At 40.0% G+C, this 18,994-nt stretch overlaps 1 protein-coding gene across 3 annotated transcripts in view; it reads left to right on the top strand.

Moving 5' to 3' along the window:
* CACHD1 (cache domain containing 1) overlaps nucleotides 1–18,994 on the top strand; it is a 207,095-nt gene that overhangs the window by 167,625 nt on the left and 20,476 nt on the right. For 2 of the 3 annotated variants that reach the window (XM_045835536.1, XM_045835534.1), the window contains 10 exons: nucleotides 1,336–1,485; nucleotides 2,125–2,248; nucleotides 3,061–3,178; nucleotides 7,370–7,538; nucleotides 9,289–9,431; nucleotides 10,074–10,255; nucleotides 11,423–11,533; nucleotides 16,742–16,864; nucleotides 18,025–18,124; nucleotides 18,213–18,329. In XM_045835536.1, the coding sequence (XP_045691492.1) occupies nucleotides 1,336–1,485; nucleotides 2,125–2,248; nucleotides 3,061–3,178; nucleotides 7,370–7,538; nucleotides 9,289–9,431; nucleotides 10,074–10,255; nucleotides 11,423–11,533; nucleotides 16,742–16,864; nucleotides 18,025–18,124; nucleotides 18,213–18,329 (1,337 nt within the window). The remainder of the gene's footprint in view (nucleotides 1–1,335; nucleotides 1,486–2,124; nucleotides 2,249–3,060; nucleotides 3,179–7,369; nucleotides 7,539–9,288; nucleotides 9,432–10,073; nucleotides 10,256–11,422; nucleotides 11,534–16,741; nucleotides 16,865–18,024; nucleotides 18,125–18,212; nucleotides 18,330–18,994) is intronic. The other variant, XM_045835535.1, reaches the window with a different exon arrangement.

The following is an 18,994-nucleotide window of genomic DNA, read 5'->3' as shown; positions in this document are numbered from 1 at the left end:
CCTCCTCCTGTGATATGCATGTGATTGGCCTTGACAGTCATGGCAACTCAGCAATATTTTGTTGATATTACCAAGTGGACCTCATACCCAATTCTCTGTATAGAAGCCCGTGCCTTGTAGAAAACCTTAAGAGGGTCCAAAGCCCTTTCCCGCATATTTATTGAAGGATGGCTTTCTGATGTGCTGCTAAGGCATGAATGTGCCATCAAGCCCAGGAAAATACAAGAGGAAGATGGAGAGAAGCTGTTCATCTTTTTTTGTTTTGAGCTTTATTTAGAACAATAGCATTGTAGAATTGTATGGGATCTTAGAGATCATTTTGTTTCAGCTCTCCATCTGATACACAAAAAGTCTCATTCTGAGAGGTGGCACAACTGAACCCAACGCAGCAGTGGAACCAGCAGGGAAGCACAGCTGTCCTGATGCTCAGGGCCTGCATTGGCCTGCTGTCACGCTCTCGCCTACACATTTTCCTCCCCTTTGCTTTTCTCTTTCCCTAGCTGTCCTAGTGTGTTTATATGGCCTAAGATCCAAAAACTGTTTTTTTATATTCAAATCCTTATTTTAAAAAAAGTATACGTAACAGACTGTATAACCCACAAAGCCTAAAATACTATCTAGTTCTTTACATAAGTTTGTAAATTCCTCATTCAAGTGACAAGAAATATGTTTCTTTGGAAATGTAGTGTCTCCTTTAGCTACTCAGAGTTCTAAGTGGTCAGAAAACAAGATTCTCTACCTAAGTTTTTCTCTCCATCTTCCTGTTCTTTTGGATAGGATACATTAATGAAGCATAGTGCCTTATAAGCTTTCCTTTATCCGTAATGTCTTTTCATCTCACAGCCCCTAGAAATCAGTACAGCAGTTACTATTATGTCCATTAAACACACATGGAAATCAGGCCTCAGAGAAGTTACGTCCAATGAAATATGCATGATACACAAGGGGCACTGCTGGGTAGAACCCGGATACTTTGATACCTTGTGTCTTTCAAGTTCAGCTGAATGTTCCCTACCCCAGGAAGTAGAGTGATGTATGAAGTGCTGATGATGCTTGGCATTGATCTGGAATATCATGTCCATTAAGGTGAAAAGTAATGGAAAATATACACATTGCCTCAATTTAACTGAGCTACCTGAGCTCCCAAAAGTCTCTATTTCCCTAGTACTCTCATGCTGTCGGGAAACGCAGTGATTGGTTACTGGATCACACCGGAAACTTTTCTTCCCGGCGAACTTGAGATGGGTGGTAGCAGCCTTTATGGCTCACTAGCGTGCGGCTCCAGTCCTCATCCTTCTCTGCTAGTGTTCGGATTTTTCTTTTTTTAACCCGTAGGTTTGATAATGACTGTGAGTAAACCCTGTTATTTTGGAAACCTGCTTCTGGGAATTGTAGGTGTGGACGTGAACCTGGCTTACATCCTTGAAGATGTGACGTATTACCAAGACTCTTTGGCTTCCTATACTTTTCTCATAGATGACAAAGGTAATCTGCTAAAAATTAAGCATGGGAAATAGTCATTTCTTCAGCAACCTGAAAAAAATAACCTGTAGATATTCTGATCCTAGCCAAGTAGAAAATGATAGTATTTTTACAAACATGGTGTGACTAGGACTACTATTTATAGTACAACACTATAAAAATGACAGAATGAATCTAAAATTATGCATTTGTTCCTATGTTGTGTTGAGGGTTAGGTAATAGCTATTTGTAGCATCAGGAAATTGGACTTGAGGGTTGAATGACACATAGGATGTGAAACTTTGGGTAGATATTTTTTTTTTTTTGCATTTTTGGTCTCTATTATTGTCTTTGGATTCACTGGCATGAAGGTTTATATGATGGATTATAACATTGCATAAAACGAAGACAAGACCAAGCACCCAGTACCTCCAACATATTCTTGACTAGACAGATGTTTGATAATTTAAGACATCTTTCCACACTTCAGGGGTTTTGTGCAAAAACACATGAACCACATTCAGTTTTTGTCGGGCCGGTGAGTCCGTCCTGAGAAGCGGAGCGCTGGGCAGCCATCCCAGAGAGTTCCACGGTTCCCTTGATTACATCCCCTTCTGCCTGCAGCCGTTTTCCATGGCCTGTGTTTCTGTTTTCTTATTTCAGGGTATACACTTATGCACCCGTCACTCACCAGGCCATATTTACTGTCAGAACCCCCTCTTCATACTGACATCATTCACTATGAAAATATCCCCAAATTTGAGTTGGTTCGGCAAAATATTCTCAGGTAAGGAAAAGGTGGGGGTTGTAGCATTTTGTTTTTCTCTGAGAATAGGATCCTTTGAGGTCAAGCGTGAGTGTTTATTACAGGATACAAAGCAAGTGTATAAATTGTTTTAATGTTATCAATAGTATACTCACTAATTTATTTCCTAAGACTAATAATAGCCCAAAACATGTTTACTTTGAATAATAGGTAAGGTCTCTCAGAACTGTTATTTGGGAGAAATGTCTGGTAAGTCAAAGTCTGTGTTTACATTGCCTTTAATTGTAAAATCAGATATATGTTATCTCATTTAAAAAAGAATACTCCCATTGTACTGAGTTGAAAAATGTTGGCGAAATAAAAGGTTAAGTGGAGGACCAGCTCTGTAGCATGCCAGAAAATCGCTTGGCAAGGTAGTGTCCATTCCAAGTTGACAGTGCAATCATATACAACATGTTCTCTTGAAATAAAAAACAGATTGGATTTTTTCCAACCATGATACATTGTTTTGGCAGATGGTAACCTATAGAGAAATGGGTCTTTGTGCTCATTGGTTTTCAAGTAATAACTGAGTGATTTGAGACAACGTAGTTTCTGGAAAGAATTAGAATTGGGGGGTACCGAGGTGGAGAGTAAAGAATGTTTTTAGTGCAGAGCTGATGTAATGCTTTTAGAAAATTGAAAATCTTGCATTATCTCTTTAAAAAGTGATGAGCTTCACTGCTTTTGAAAATCTGGAGGTGGTCATTGACTCTCAGCTTCTCCCCAGCCTTTAATTAAGTGCTTAATTTTTATCTTCCACCTGAAATATTCCGTCCTGTTTGCCAACGCAGCCTCCCTCTGGGCAGCCAGATTATCGCAGTGCCTGTGAACTCATCCCTGTCCTGGCACATCAACAAGCTGCGAGAAACAGGGAAGGAGGCGTACAACGTCAGCTACGCCTGGAAGATGGTGAGTGAGGGCGGCGCCTGGGCGGGCTGCTGTGGGCGCAGTGCACTCCATCACGCAGAGATTCTGGGGACCTTAGGTCAGGTGAGGTTACTCATCGGTTTTAAAGTGGTTGGAAAAAGAAGAGATGCTTCAGATGTTTTAGAACTTCTTCCCTTTTCTATTTATAAAACCAGGTATTGTTCATGATGAATAAGCCAAACCATATAAAAGGATAGAAAGTAGACAGTAAACTGTACTCTTCCCTCCACCCTGGCTTTGACCTCTTGTTCCCCAGAAGTAACCACTTTGGTCAATTTTCAGAAACTTTTTATCCAGCCCTGACTGGTGTGGCTCAGTGGGTTGGGTGTTGTCCTGCAAAGCAAAAGGTTGTGGGTTCGATTTCTGGTCAGGGTATATGCCTCGTTGCGGGTTCGGTCCCTGGTTGGGACTCATATAAGAGATAGTCGATATTTCTCCCTCACACTGATGTTTCTCTCCTTCTCTTTCTCCCTTCCCAAAGTCATTTAAAATTTTCTTATCTACACACAGGCATGTGTATCAGTGTATGTGTGTATGTTCATGTGCATGCATGTTTAATGGCTGCGTGGTATTACATAGATGGACCAAATTTCTGTAACAGTTCCCTGTTCATACACATTTAGGTATTGCCCAGTTAGTTTTTATCATTTTAAACTCAAATTTTGGAAGTAGGGAATTTAAGAAAGAGATATGAAAGCATAAATGCCCTCTGCTAACATATCCCCAAGAAAAGAAACTTTTACGTTAAAATTTAGATAATTCAGAATCACCACAAGTGGGTTGGCAGTTTAGGCATAACTGGTGGCGCCCACTACAGCTTTTCCTACTAGCCTCCTTCAGACAGTGGGCCGCAGGGAAACACAGCCTAACGCACACCATCCACACTACTTCTGCTTCTGTCCTTAACTCCCTCTTCCAGGTACACCATGCATGCTGTTATGGGGCCCTTGGTATTGTAATTGACCAAAAGAAGAGTGGACTTTCATTTTTATCATATAATTTTAATTACTAATGTTCAAATGCAGTCACACTTGAGCTTTCCTTGGATGGCCATATCAGGTGTTTAACCTGTTAACTCCAATTGGGTCTATGTATTCATCCCTTTATGAACTACTTATTGAACATTTATTATGAGCTAAAAAGAATAATACTCTCTCGGCCTTCATAGAGCATCCAGCCAAGTGGTGGATGCAGACCATTAAAAAGCTTCGTGCAGTGCCCGTGTCTGGCATAGGAGTCACAAGAGTTAGAAGTAGCCAGGATGATTTAGACATGACTCTCCCTCCTCTGACCTTGTTATTTGGTTCTTAAAGCATCTTATGACAATAGCAATAGCTACAATGAAAACAAAAACAAACAAAAACAAAATAATAAATGAAACTTTTTGAGAAACTTATATTTATAAGCTAAATTCTACTGATATTTTATTGTTCAATAATACACATTTGAGGAAGGTCAAAGTCTTTTTGAAATTCTCTGAGTCAGTTCATTTTCAGGATTTTTTTAGAATGATTGAATCATCTTCCTTTATTTTTATATATTTAAACAGTTTTTTAAATGAAGATGAAGTGCTTAATTCTTACATCAGAAAGTTTGAGCCAGAAACCAGAATACTTGATTGAACCAATACTTTTGCACTTGAAATTGGAGGTTTGTTACCTCCAGTCTATCCCGATTGAAGCCAACTCAGTTACATCCTGGGAAAATATCTACCTTAATATGTGCTGGAATTAAAAGAGAAAGAAGGGAATGTAGCCATTTTTAAGACCTTCTTTGTATAGAAATAAACCCAATGTTAACATTTTAGAAAGAAGTATTATCTTATTAAGATAGGGGTTTTGTTTGTTTATCTGTTTGTCTGTTTAGTGATGCCGGTAAATTCTGGCCGCTCTGTTCCACCAAATGGGTATAATCATTTAATCAGTTGAGGAAGAAGCATTAGCTTGCTCAGAGTTCTGAAATTATCAAGAACATCACTATCAAGTGAAAAATGAAAGAGTAATAAGTAATGAGATTGGAGTTTTAAATAAAAGGCTGGCCTGGTTGCCTGGCCTTGAGAGTAAATATTTTTAAGCCTTCTTGAGTTACTTTAGGGGAAGGTACTCAAGTTGTTTTTAGGAATAAAATAGGTTCCTCTACTAAATAATCCAAATAGACTTAGCCTATTTTGAGAATAATTGGTTAAACGGCTTAGCATCTTTACATGTAACATATATTGATGGGTTATTTCACTGAATTAATTTAAATATAATGTGAGGGATTCTGTTAGGAGCCCGAAGAGATTACTGCTCTATCACTATGTAATCCAAGTCCATTTTCAAGCATTTGAGGAGGCTGCATGCTCTGAGGGAAGGAAGTATGGACTCTTAGAAGGCATTATGATGTTGCTGTATTACACAGCCATGCTTCACTTCAGAACATGGATCCCATGGGCAGTCGGTGACAAATCCGCTCCTCAGTCACAAGAGAGCCCTTCTGGAGACACTATAGTCCAAAAGCAAACTGGTTTTCCGGGAAGAACATGATAGAGAGACCTATACTGAAATCTGGGTTCCTTGTAGCTAAGAACTATTCATAAATATAAATATTTATAAAGTATTCTAGGGTAACTTTGTTTTTAATTGTTTGAAATTTTTAAATGACAGTTGGTGTACAATATTATACTAGTTTCAGGTATAACAACATAATGATTAGACATTTATATACCTCACTAAGTGATAACCCCTATAGGTCCAGGACTTGGGGTAACTTCATTTTTGTCTTACTAAATAGACACAATCACAAACTTATATTCTGGTCATTCTGGTAAAGTTTTTATCTTTTGGTTCCTTGGAACACGCAGCACAGGAAAGTAAGAGGAAGGATGAATCAGTGAGTTGGGAAGAAAGGAAACAGCGAAGGCCACTTGGCAGCTCCCTGTCATTGTCTCAGTTGGTGGGTGGAGGAAGGGCATTAAATTTGCTAATCTAATTGAATATCCTCAGTAGCAATTCTTGAAAGAAGTTTCAAAAAGATGCAAATTTCTCCTGTGTTTAAAAAGATTCTGCCACCATCCTCATAAACCCAAAATTTCACTTAACTCTAACCTCTGCCTAGTTAAAATTTTCTTCTTGATCATTAAGTAAATCCTTTGAGCTGCTTTAATTCTGATTCAGCTGGTCATCACTCTTCATTTATTTACATACTATCTTTTAAATAGATTCTGTCCGTCTCCTAACACAATGGACTTAAGGAGATTGGCACTCTTATGTTTTTAAGTCAAGGAGCTAGAACTAAGTGGCTCAGCTTGGTTTTTGATACTTTGGTGGGCATTTTTTTTTTCACTAAATTTTATACAAGGATTCATTTTTAGGAGCAAAGTGAGTTTGAAAGTACTCCCACATATGAGCTGAACAATTTAGGCTCAGCTACAGCACTTCACATGTCCTGGTCTAAAGGGATGCATCAGGCAGGCAAATCCTGGTCATGTCCAACTAGGAAGAGAGAAGGTTGGATAGAATGAATAAACCAGATTCTGTATGGGCTGTATATGTGGATTCATAATTTGCTTTTAAAATAGGCATTTCTTGAAACCCTCTTTGCAAAACCAACTATATACAGGCTCTAGCACAAATAATGTCCCATATTTTATTACAAAATCATAAGCATGCATTCTGTAACATCACAATATCACAGTCAAGCACACCATATGACATTTGGGTGAATTTTTCAAATTAAAAATATAAATTATTGCACCCGTATTATTACCCTACCAACCACACCCAAGCAGGGGTTACTTCTGCTGGACCCTGTATTTTAAATTGCATTTCAAACCCCATAGGAAATAACAGTTGTATTCTCATGCCATGTTCCAGTTTAAATAAGCAAAAGGAGGTTGGGGTCGCTATTCAAAGGAACTAGATTTTCTAATCCCTTCATTAGCTTCATGATTTTCTATTACACACATGAATTTTCCTCTATCAGAAAGGAAAATAGAAAACATAAAATGTCATCTTTGCCAGAGATATTGTCTGTCGTGCCATCTTCATTTTTTTCTTTCACTCATCAACTCATCAAATATTTTTCCATGTGGGACAGAGGACAAAGACAGCAGAATATAATGCAGGGCAAGGTCACTATTCCCAGGAACCCTCGTCTTCTGTGTTAGAAGTTCATTATTGATTTTTTTTCCAGGTACAAGACACTTCCTTTATTCTCTGCATTGTGGTGATACAACCAGAAATACCTGTCAGACAACTGAAGAACCTCAACACTGTCCCGAGCAGCAAGCTGCTCTACCACCGGCTGGACCTCCTGGGCCAGCCTAGTGCGTGCCTCCACTTTAAGCAGCTGGCCACTCTAGGTAAGGCCTTGCACTTCTCTGCTTCGTTATGGTCTTACTCATAACAGCTCACCATAAATGTCAGTTTGAATTAAAAAAAAAAAAAAAGATCCTGGCTGGCATAGCTCAGTGGATTGAGTGCGGGCTGCAAACCAAAGTGTTGCAGGTTTGATTCCCCGTCAGGGTACATGCCTGGGTTGCAGGCCCTGACCCCCAGCAACCTCACACTGATGTTTCTCTCTCTCTCTCTCTCTCTCTCTCTCTCTCTCTCTCTCTCTCTCTCTCTCTCCCCCCCCTTCCCTCTCTAAAAATAAATAAATAAAATCTTTTTAAAAAAAAAGACGTTGCACGTCTGCATTGCCAGTTTGGGGATGCCAACGTGAAAACAATTAAGACCTTGCCTTGGAACTGTTTCTCCAGCAAACACTGCGGTGAAGATTTGTGTGTTGATTTATTAAGGATGGGCTCTTGGAAAAAAGCAGCAACAAAGTAAGGGAAACAGGATAGGGAAGGAGGAGAAAGCAAGCAAGAGTTTAATTTTAGGTAAAGTTGCAGCCTCACCTAATCTAGTAGGGGGGCTTTGGAGTTTAATTATACTGCAGAGTTTGCCCGGACTCAAGAAAGGTGCTGGACTTCCATATTCCATAGTCACTTTCGGCTTTCAGCTAGTGCTTGCAGAAGAGGCTTTAGTAGCCCAAAGACAGTCCATCAGAGAGAGTTGTAGATATGGCTCGGTAAGAGGCAAGCACTCAAATGTGGGGGTCAGGGGATATGGGGACTGGGGGGTATACAGGGTAGGAGTGGAGAAATAGTGAAAGGAGTCCCAGAATGGCATACCTATGTATCTGTATAGCATTCTGTATCTACTGTAGGTCCCTGTCTTCAAACAAGTTTAGGAAATAGGCAAATGATTTTTAAAAAGTAAAAGGGAATTTATATTTGTCATATGTTACATTCCTCCTCGGAGTTGACCTGTTACAGATGAGGACATTGGGTTTGTTGGAAGTACAGACCGCTCCCAAGGTAACACAGAAAGCAGCAAGGCTGGGCTGTCACTCAATGGCCCTCCCGGGCCACAGTGCCACCTCTTGTAGTGCCTGCTGCCGTGCTCCAGGCCCGTGCTAGGCATTTGTGGTGTATGTTGTCAAAACAACACAGTACACTCACAGTACCCTAAAATAGGTATTCTCTTTTCCACTGTTGAAATACTGAGGGTTTGAAAATCATAACTAAGTCATTAGACAGCTGGCAAACTGAATTAGAGGGGCCACAGACTGGAAGGGGATCAAGGATAGAAGCCACCAGTGCTGACATATGAGAGCCTGTGCTTGGTTTCCCTGGTTAAATACTGTCCTACAGATTCTCTCTCGATATGAGATCAGAAGACCAGGACAGACTAAGTAGGACGCATTCCAGCCAGGACACAGCAGAGCCCAGATTCAACTCCATCTGACTCCACATCACATGCTGCCTCCTTAGTCCTATTAAGTATGTTATGTGCAGGTCTGAGGTATCTTGAACATTGGCCATTTCAGGCACTTGTACGTGTTTGTACATGTTTCTCTTCTGGTTCACTCATGACTGTAAGCTCCCTGAAGGGAGAGAAATGTGGCATTTTTCCTTTGTAGCTCAGTGTCAAGTTCTTTGCTCTCCTTATGGGAGACTCTGTGCCACCACGGCTGATGGTTTGGCAGAGCCTTAGGGATGCTTCTGTTTGGACCTGAGATGAAATCTCATCGTTCTCAGGCCTGCTTTGTCTGCTCTCTTTCAGAAAGTCCAACCGTCATGCTGTCTGCTGGCAGTTTTTCCTCCCCCTACGAGCACCTCAGCCAGCCAGAGACAAAGCGTATGGTGGAGCACTACACAGCCTATCTCAGTGACAACACCCGCCTCATCGCTAACCCAGGGCTCAAGGTGAGCCCTGGTGTAGGGCCCATTTCTGGTGTGCCCCTCCTCAGGCCTGGGAGGGCATGCTGGCAGGGAATCTTCAAAGTGGGAGCCCAGCTCTGGATCTTTCCTTTTTGGCTGCAGAGCCAGAAAGACAGTGTGTGGCCCTGGGGAGGTTGGTTGGTGATGACCCTTCTGATGGATTAAGAAGCCCTGTGAGCCAGATGAAGACTTTTGGGGGGACCTTAGATGCACTAGGGGTTTTCTAGGTGGGGCGTGTGCTTTGGAGATCAGTAAAACTTTCCCAGATCCATTTTTCCCAGGAGAAAAAAGTAAAGTGCCCCTCTTGTCTGTCTAGATAAATGTGATGAAGTTTAAGGATCAGAGAGTTAGCTGGGCTGTGTGTGTGTGTGTGTTGCTTCACTGTAGGATCTTGCCTCAGTAGGATGAACAATGGAGTAAATCACACATTCACACATCCACTGGCTGTATTTCAGTAAGCTTTTGTTTTCACCAAGTTTGGCTATATCCATCTGCTGTGGAAAGATTTTTAAGAAGTAATTGGGCTTGGCTTCTCTGCAAGAGAGCTTTGGGAAGCCCTGCCAGCAGTCCGCTCTCTTTTCATGTGCGTCTTAAAGGATCCCTGCTATGTCTTCCTTTGTTGCCCAGTTCTCTGTCAGAAATGAAGTAATGGCTACCAGCCACGTCACAGATGAATGGATGACACAAATGGAAATGAGTAGCCTGAACACGTACATTGTCCGCCGTTACATAGCAACACCCAATGGTGTCCTCAGAATTTATCCTGGTTCCCTCATGGACAAAGCATTTGATCCCACTAGGAGACAATGGTGAGTTGTCGGGGCTTGCATTATCAAAGGTTCCCCCCAAATCCTGGAGAGACATGATAAGTAAATACTATAAAGCAACTTCAGGCAGTCACATTAAAGAAGATACCTTCATGGCACTGAAAACACATTTTTTAATAGTTTTTTAAAATGTATTAACAACAGCTTTGTGGGTTTCCTCTGTGTACAGTGTTTTATCTTTTCATTGAAATTTTGAAACTGAAATGCTTTATGCTCAGCCATTTCAGTTGCTAGCGATTTGCTTGGTTCCTGCCTCGTGTGCAAGGTGTCTGCAGGGAGTTTCCTTAGTGTCATCATTGCACGTCATTATGGCATCAAATTACAGCTCATGTACGACCTATGAAAAATGAGCATGTATCAATTCAAAGACTTTTTTTTTACTTCTGGGCTTTCTTTGTACTCTGGCTTTCAAAAAACAAATGCTGGTCAGGTGCTATAGCAGGGGAGCAACTTGGGCATGAAAACAAAATTTCTAGTCTTGTGCTACTTGGTAACCAAGTCACTACTGAGTCAGCTATCCATTTTACTGCCTGTTCCTCCCCACTTACCAACCCAGGACGCGTTTCTATGTGCCGAATTGTATTTGTTTCTATTTCATTCATTCATTTCTCTTTATTTTAGCCTGTAAGACACCTATAGAATAGATTCTATTAAAAGTTCAGTTATATCCTTAGTTGAATATCGTTTTTAAAGGAGCATCTTATATTTTCTGACCTCCTGTGTTGATGCTATGGTCAGACATTAAAGATATGAGCTATTTCAAATTTTATTGTAAATAGGCACTATTTATAATAAATATTTTTGACCTTTTTAAAAACTTTGTCATTCAGAGTTTGCATTCAGTATTACATTGTGTTAGTTTCAGGTGTACCGCGTAGTGGCTAGACCATTGCAGACATTACAGAGTGCTCCCCCCGATATTTCCAGTAGCCATCCGGCCCATGATTACATGATTATTCACTGTATTTCCTGTGCCGCACTTTACATCCCCATGATTATTTTTAACTGCCTATCTGTACTTCTCAATCCTTTCACTTTCTTCACTCAGTCCCCCATAAATATTGTTTTGAGTTGCAAGCTGTCTTTTCTTTAAAACTTACAGAGTTGTTCAGACCCTAAAACAGCATGGCTCTCTTTGGTCTCCATTAGGTATCTCCATGCAGTAGCTAACCCAGGGCTGATTTCTCTGACTGGCCCTTACTTGGACGTTGGAGGAGCTGGATATGTGGTGACCATCAGTCACACAATCCATTCATCCAGGTAATGCTTTAATCTTTAGTCCTTTCTTGAACATAGCAAGGGTATTTTGAAAATTTGAATAGACTGATGGCAAAAGCATGACCTTTGAAGTGAGGCAAGTTGAGGTATATTTTCTTCAGCTGTGTCACCTTGGCTTCCCCATGCTTCCTTCTGCCATCTGTAAAATGGGCATAATACTACCTCACAGGGTTGAGTCATGAAGAGCTCATAGCCCTGTTCTTGGCAGTCAGGATGGTGCTTAGGAGGAAGAAAAGGAAAGATACTAGACTCAGTAGAGCATGTTGTAGAAATATCAGTCTTAAACCAATCCAAGAAACAGCAATAGGATCCTGGCAATTATCATCACTAGAGTATTTTCCAAAGGAAAGGAACATATTTGGTGGAGGGAAAGAAGAATCAAGATACCAAATTTATGACCTCTTGTATTGGGGTCTCTTTAGAATTATATAGGAGTTTGTTGTTTTTACTTTGTCTTCTCACTGCCTCCTGAAAAATAAAAGGGCATTTTGAAAATTGACTTTCCAGGAATGCTACAAAATGTCACTGTCAACTGTAGATAGAGAGTGCTTTATATTTCCTGTTTTTGAAGTTTCCATATTTAATCAGCAAATGTCAGTGAAGTGTTGGGTGGAGAGGCAAGTCAAACACCTTGAACACATTTTTAACCCCTTCATTTTACAAATAGTTATTTTTTTCTCTAGCAACCAAGAAAGACCATATTTTAACTGGTACATGTAATGCTGCCTTAAAATTTGTGGGAGACAAGTTTCCTTGCTTAACTTTATGATTTCCACTGGTGCTTATTATGTATCGAGTGATTGACATTCAGTAGAATTCTTCTAATGCAGGTTCATTGGGAGTAAGAATTGGGAAGCAGGGCTGTGTGGCATTTCATCGTGACCTGTGTCTCTGCAGAAAGCAGAGCCCTGCCACCAGCCAAGTTTTGATTCCTTTGCAGGGCACTGTATCTATTTGGTTCTGTCAGCTGCTCCCACACTGTAATATTTCATATATAAACAAGGAAATACTCATTTCAAACAGACTTTTTCAATGTTTTCATTAACAGACCATCTGCCAGGCATACGCCTACTATTGTCTGAATGGCAAGATTTGTCATCACTTGTATTCTAGTCAGTTGAGAAAAATAAACAAAGGTGATTTCTTTGAGGGGACAGCAGTTACCTTGGACTTTGATGACAATGGAACAGGCTCTTAAAGGTATCATAGGGAAGCAGGTTGAAAACAATGACCATGTGTTTCTTACTTGGTCTCTGGTGTTCCAGGCTTCTCCCACCTGCCACTCGTCATCCGTATCCATTAGCTTTTCCCCCTCCCTTCTATACAGTGTTCTTTTTCATTGGTGCAGTAGGGTCGCCACTGGGAGGTACAGATTTTAATGCTCATATTCATCAGTACATGTACATGTTTTTGGGAATTTGAATGGGTGGGAGAATTTTCATTGAGCCTATTTATAAATATTTATGATATCAGTCCAAATGAAATATGGAAATATTTCATGATGGAATATGAAATATTGTGATGGAAATATGATGGGCTTTCAAATTAGAAATAGCGCATTTTGCAATGTATGATACCAAAATTTTTAGGGAAAAATAAGGATATGCATTATGCATGGGTAGTACTAATTCCATATCTATTTAAATGTTTTAAATTCTTTTATTTATGCTTATGTGTTAAAAGTGTAACTCTTAAAAATGCAAGAAAGCAATAATGATATCCATATGCAAAATAATACCCTAGAATATGATCACTGGTTTTGTTTCTAAATACAAATAAATAAAAAATCAAATTAAAAAATTAAAATGAAAGATTTTTTTCCTGAAAGTTTGGGCCAAAAACATGGGTGCACATTATACATGGCAAAATACAATACCTAGATTCAGCTTCCTTATTTGGGTAGTTTTTATAGTGTGTTTAACACAAACAAGTTTGGTTAAGTTTAACAAGAGTTCAGTTGCCATTTAAATCCTGGATTCTGTCCACCAGTCACTCAGGGAGAGTGTATTCCAAGAATAAGTATCTGTTCATGCCTTGATTAATGTACAGCATCATGGACTTGATCATTTGAACATTTCCTTAGCTGAGCATGCTTTTATTATTTTAAAGCCATGTATTTTTCATTCAACACAGTTTAGAATGCAAGGCAGCCATCACTTCTGGTTCTCAACCAAAGCATCCACAGCTTTAATGGATGTATTAGTAGACGGGCTCTCTGCAAAGATAGTTTTTTCAAATAATTACTAGTGATTTTGGCCTTGTGTGCCAACTTGTGAACCTAATCTCCTAAAATGTGATTCTACTCTGAAAATTTTGATTTGCCATTTACTATTTGTATGACTATAAACAAGTTCCTTTTTGCTGTGGTTTCCTCACCTATGAAAGAGGGATATTAGGGTCTATCTCAAATGATTATTTCATGGCTACATTAAATAGTGTATGCGAAACCCTTAGAACAGTGCCGGGCAGAGATAAGAATCCCTATATCAAATGATAAGAGAATTAGTGATGATGTGTATAAAATGCTTAGCGCTGTGCTTAACAATATCAAATCCCAAATAAATGACAGTTATTTTCATTATCATTCTATTCCTGCTTTCGATTTCTGACATTTTAATCGGAGAGAAGAGGGAACTTTAGCTGATGTTCACCATATCAGGAGGCATTCTCATTCACCCCTGGTTTATATGTGGTTTGGCTGATAGCCTGGGGAGGAGTTTTTCTGGTTCGTTGTGCACCCACCAGTTACTCATAGTAACAGAGCTGTGGTTCTTCCATAAGCATTATAAGCGGCCTGCGAATCCAGGTGTGCGTTCTTGGGAGGGTGATAATGCTGATAAGGATTATAAAGTTTGGTCATTGATTAAGGGACTAATCAGATGAGTCTTCAACAGAGAGCAAATCTCACAAACAGTATGGTTTATTGTACTTAGAAATGTAGGGTTGGTTTGATTTTTTATGATAATCTTTGTGGGTTGTTATGGTAACAGTGTACATTTTTGAAATGCAGGTAAAATATGAACATTAGACTTACAGGGTCAATATGCATGCTTTTACTTCAGCTTGTTGATCATATTGGAACAGATGGCAATCAAACAGGGGAAGTTTAGAAACAAATTAACTCGTCCCCAAAAACTAGAATTGTGTTTTTTAATGGAGGCAGCTGAAGTATTGTAGAAAGAGCCAAATTTGCATGTTGGACTATATACCATAAATAAAAGGTGATCAATCTTGTTTAAGTCTTTTAACCATTCCAAACCTAAGTTTTTATTTTTTTAAGTAGTGACTATAATTCCTTTCTGATGTCTCTGCAGGGAATTAAATGGAAGGAGACAGTGTAGCCTGATGATGAGGAGCAGTATAAACTCTGGAGATGAAGACACTGAGTTTAGCTTTTTGCTTCCACTAGTTATTCACTATGTGACTTTCTTCTCTAAGTACTTAATCTTCTCAAGCTTCAATTTTCTAGGAATGATATTACCCATATTTTTTGTGAAGAAATAATGGAAATGATATATACAAATGCCTACCAGAGTGTCTATAAATTGTGAACATTCAGTAAATAGAAGCTGTTCTAATACCATAATGTAAAGTGATAAAGTCTTGAATTTCTTCTATGGTAGAATTTAAGTTACTTCAGTAAAAACGGGGCTCGTATTGAGGCAACAGCCTCTCAAAGATAATCCTACAACATAGTCCTTCCCCCATGCCATACCAAACACAGTTCTGACAGCAAAGCTCTGATAGAAATGTTTGTATGGGCCATGGTCCCTTTCTCTAGTGGTTGTTTGTTTGGAGGGGGTGGTGGAATGAGGCTGGGGTTTGCGGTGATATAAGCTAGTGTCAGTGTTGGCAGTGACCGGACAGGGCCAGTTGTCTACATGGCAAAGCTAATTTTACTCCCAAGTTGTGATTTTCCAAAATAGGGTTTTACTTGGGGAAATTACTTCTGAACTTTCCAATTAGTTTTTTAAGGTTTTGGGGGGGGGGGGGTTGGTCAATAACAATGTCATTTTTCTTTTGGTATTTTCTTTATAAAGCGATCATTTGGGTGGATGATAATGATGATGATGATGATGAGCTCTTGGAACGTGCCATGGTAGATAAACGTTGAAATTCCCAGCCACAAAAGTGGCCAAGTAACCAACCCCTTTCAGCTGCTCATGAACATAGATTAAAAAGAACCTCAATTCCAAGTGAGAAGTCAGTGCTTCTGCTATATCTAGCAATTTCTCTAAAAGAATAATGGATTCCCTCTCTGTCTAGGACTGAACTTTAAGCTCTATTTAGTTCTCTTCAGAATAACTCTCATTATATAACACCTTATCTGGTGTTTTTGATGTTTGGCAGCTTGCTAAGCACACACTATCTCATTTCATCCCAATAACAGCATTATGAAGTAGATACTGTTATTATCCCCATTTTCAGATAAGAAAACGGAAGCTTAAAAAGGTTAAGTATTATCCCAGGAGCCACATAGATAGAAACCAACAGGGCCAGGATTTGATCCCAGATCTACTTGATTCCAGAGCTAAAAGGGTAAGCACCATGTCGCACTGCCCAACTGTGTCTTCCTTGGTGCTCCTGTTTCTGAGAGCAGCATTGTAGAATGAGGAAAGAAATGGCCTATGAACCAGGAGAGTGTTGTTCTAAAATATGAGCTCTGTTATGGGTGCAACCAACATTAGTATTATAAAAAGAACTAGACATTTTTACTAAATTTTTCTGTGACCTTACACTAGACAGTTAACCTTGGGGACATCTCAGTTTCTTTACCTGTAAAATGAAGGAAATAATTAAGGGGCTCGCTCGGGCTCCTTGTCTAAAGGTTCCTTGTAAGGAACCATAGTAGCTATGCATCCCACCTCCTACCTGATGCCTGTTCCCTCCCGCCCCCATATTCTTGCTAACGAGTAATCCAGTCATTGTCTGAACATCCATAGTCAGAACTAGCCAAATCCCTGCCCACTAGATGGGCTGCTCAATTTAAGAAAGTGCTACCTTTAGTCTTAAATTTTTCTCTCATCATATCCTCATGTTATGCTAGCTCAGTTATTTAGTTGTTCATTTTTATAGGAGTGGAAACTCTAGGCATGTATGTCTCATACCATACACTCTTCTTACTATTGAACATACCTTTACCTTTAGATAAACATGCCTCTTCTTCTCTTTGATCTTTTTCACGTGAAGCACACAGATGTCGTCTGGGCACACTGTGGCCGTGATGGGCATTGATTTCACGCTCAGGTACTTCTACAAAGTTCTCATGGACTTGTTACCAGTTTGTAACCAGGATGGCGGCAACAAAATAAGGTGAGCCCTTCGGTGGCACCGTTTCCTCTCTAGCTGAGAAATGCCAGGGAAACAGCACCGGATATCTCTAGTCGAATGGCAGCCACATTGTGGAGGTCGGGACCAAAAATTGAGTCTCTGTTCTAGGTGTTCTATTAAGAAGGTTTTTGAGGCTTTTATCTTTTTCTCAGTTGCTTACCAGTTGTAATTTAGATAAACAGACTTGGCTCATAAGCAGGAGAGTAACAGTGGCACAGAATTCTCTGAAAGTTCTTGTTTCTGTAGAAGTCAGTAATCAGAGGTTTCCTGTATTTGGGGTGCCAGAAGGACCAGAGGGTACTCTTGGATAGTACTTTTGATGTTAACTTCGTTATCAAACCAAAGTCTCTCTGAGGCGTTTCAGGCACTTACACTTCCCTCTTACATTTCCCCAGAAAGAGGCTCGTGTGACTAAAGTCTTTGCCTGAATTTCAAAAGAGCATGTCTGATGAAAGCAAGGACATTCTCTTGATTTAATGCAGGCCCCTTTTAGAAACAGCTTTCTTGTTTCACTCTCATGCCCCATGTTTCACATCACAGCTAAATTTCACTTTGGGCCTTAAAGGGGAAATAACAGGATTCATGGCAAATTGTTATGAAGAATGTAGAGTAAAATAGAGCAAAATGTAGTCTTGATTTGAGCAGTTCTGACTTTACTTATTTCGTATTTCCATCAACTATATTTTTGTTTATATCCTGAATGTCCTAATTGATGTGATACATTTATCATTGAAAGGAGAAATTGTATGGTTTACTTAAACTTTGTGCCCATAAATATTCAAGGCCACTCTTTTGAGAATCTCCCTCCTCAAAATAAAGAATAAACTTCGTGCTTATACTTCGTTGCCAAAGACCTTCAAGTCCAACCTACTTGGACAGGGTGGCCCCATTGTGTATGAGCTATGTAGGTGACTTCAGAGGCAAGTGTGACTCTCTCACCTGAAACTTTGTACCACCAGGTGATCCACTACTTAAAGAACAGTGTATCGGTCTACCTGTCAGTCATGCTTCACTTTATCAATGAATATTTATTAAGAACTTGAGATAAACGCAGTTTGTTTTGGGGCTTACAAGATAAATGCTGTCTGAAAGCACAGAAAAAGAGCTCCAGTGACTGCGTGTTGTCACTTGTTCTGGTGCAGGTGCTTCATAATGGAGGACAGGGGTTATCTGGTGGCACACCCCACCCTCATTGACCCCAAAGGACACGCACCTGTGGAACAACAGCACATAACCCACAAGGTATGTGTTGCGAAGCTGGTGGCTCCGTTCTCCAGCAGCCTGCAGCTCACTGGTGACGTGGCATTTGTCTTCTGCTTGGCCTTGTTAGGAGCCCCTGGTGGCAAATGATATCCTGAACCACCCCAACTTTGTGAAGAAAAACTTGTGCAACAGCTTCAGTGACAGGACAGTCCAGAGGTTTTATAAATTCAACACGAGCCTTGTGGTAAGTTGATTCCTTACCCCTCTCCTATCCCTTCCCACTGTGGAATGTAAAATAGAATAATGTTAATGTCTATTTTACTCTTGGCTGTTTCCTTGAATTAGAATTATAGAACGATAGGACAGGGCAGGACCTTAGTCCAGCTCCGCAGTATGACAGTTGTGGAATATAAAGCCCGAGTTCTCACACATGGCATTTTTTAGTTTTGTTTGTTCACAGGCACGAAATGTCTGCTGAAGTCTGTTCCCACTCTCTTGTATAAATGTATGTGGCACCGTGGGTTTCTGCCTTCTCATCTTCTAGAACTCACTCGGTCTCCTGGATTTCCTAAAGCCACCCTCAGTCAGTTCTTGGTCATCCACCATGTAAGACAGGAGTTCTTATGTACACCTTCCAAAAGTACTGTCTTTGCCTCAGCCGAACACTGTGTGATTTGAGGGACTGCAAACTTACCTGGGTGTGGTTAAAGATCTTAAGGATTTTCTTAAGATCGTTAGGATGATTTGTAAATAATCCTACATCGGAGACTACAGAAATGGGTAATGTCAGAACCAACATTCAAAGCCAAAGGTTATTTAAAAGAACTAAGCTTTTACAAACAACAAGTGTTGGAGAGGTTGTGGAGACAAGGGGACCCTTGTACACTGCTGGTGGGACTGCAGACTGGT

Source organism: Phyllostomus hastatus, unplaced genomic scaffold (genome assembly GCF_019186645.2).
Source record: "Phyllostomus hastatus isolate PE091 unplaced genomic scaffold, TTU_PhHast_1.1 phas_contig_209, whole genome shotgun sequence".
In the NCBI taxonomy this organism is placed as follows: Eukaryota; Metazoa; Chordata; class Mammalia; order Chiroptera; family Phyllostomidae; genus Phyllostomus; species Phyllostomus hastatus.
This window is presented reverse-complemented; position numbering and strand designations above follow the sequence as displayed.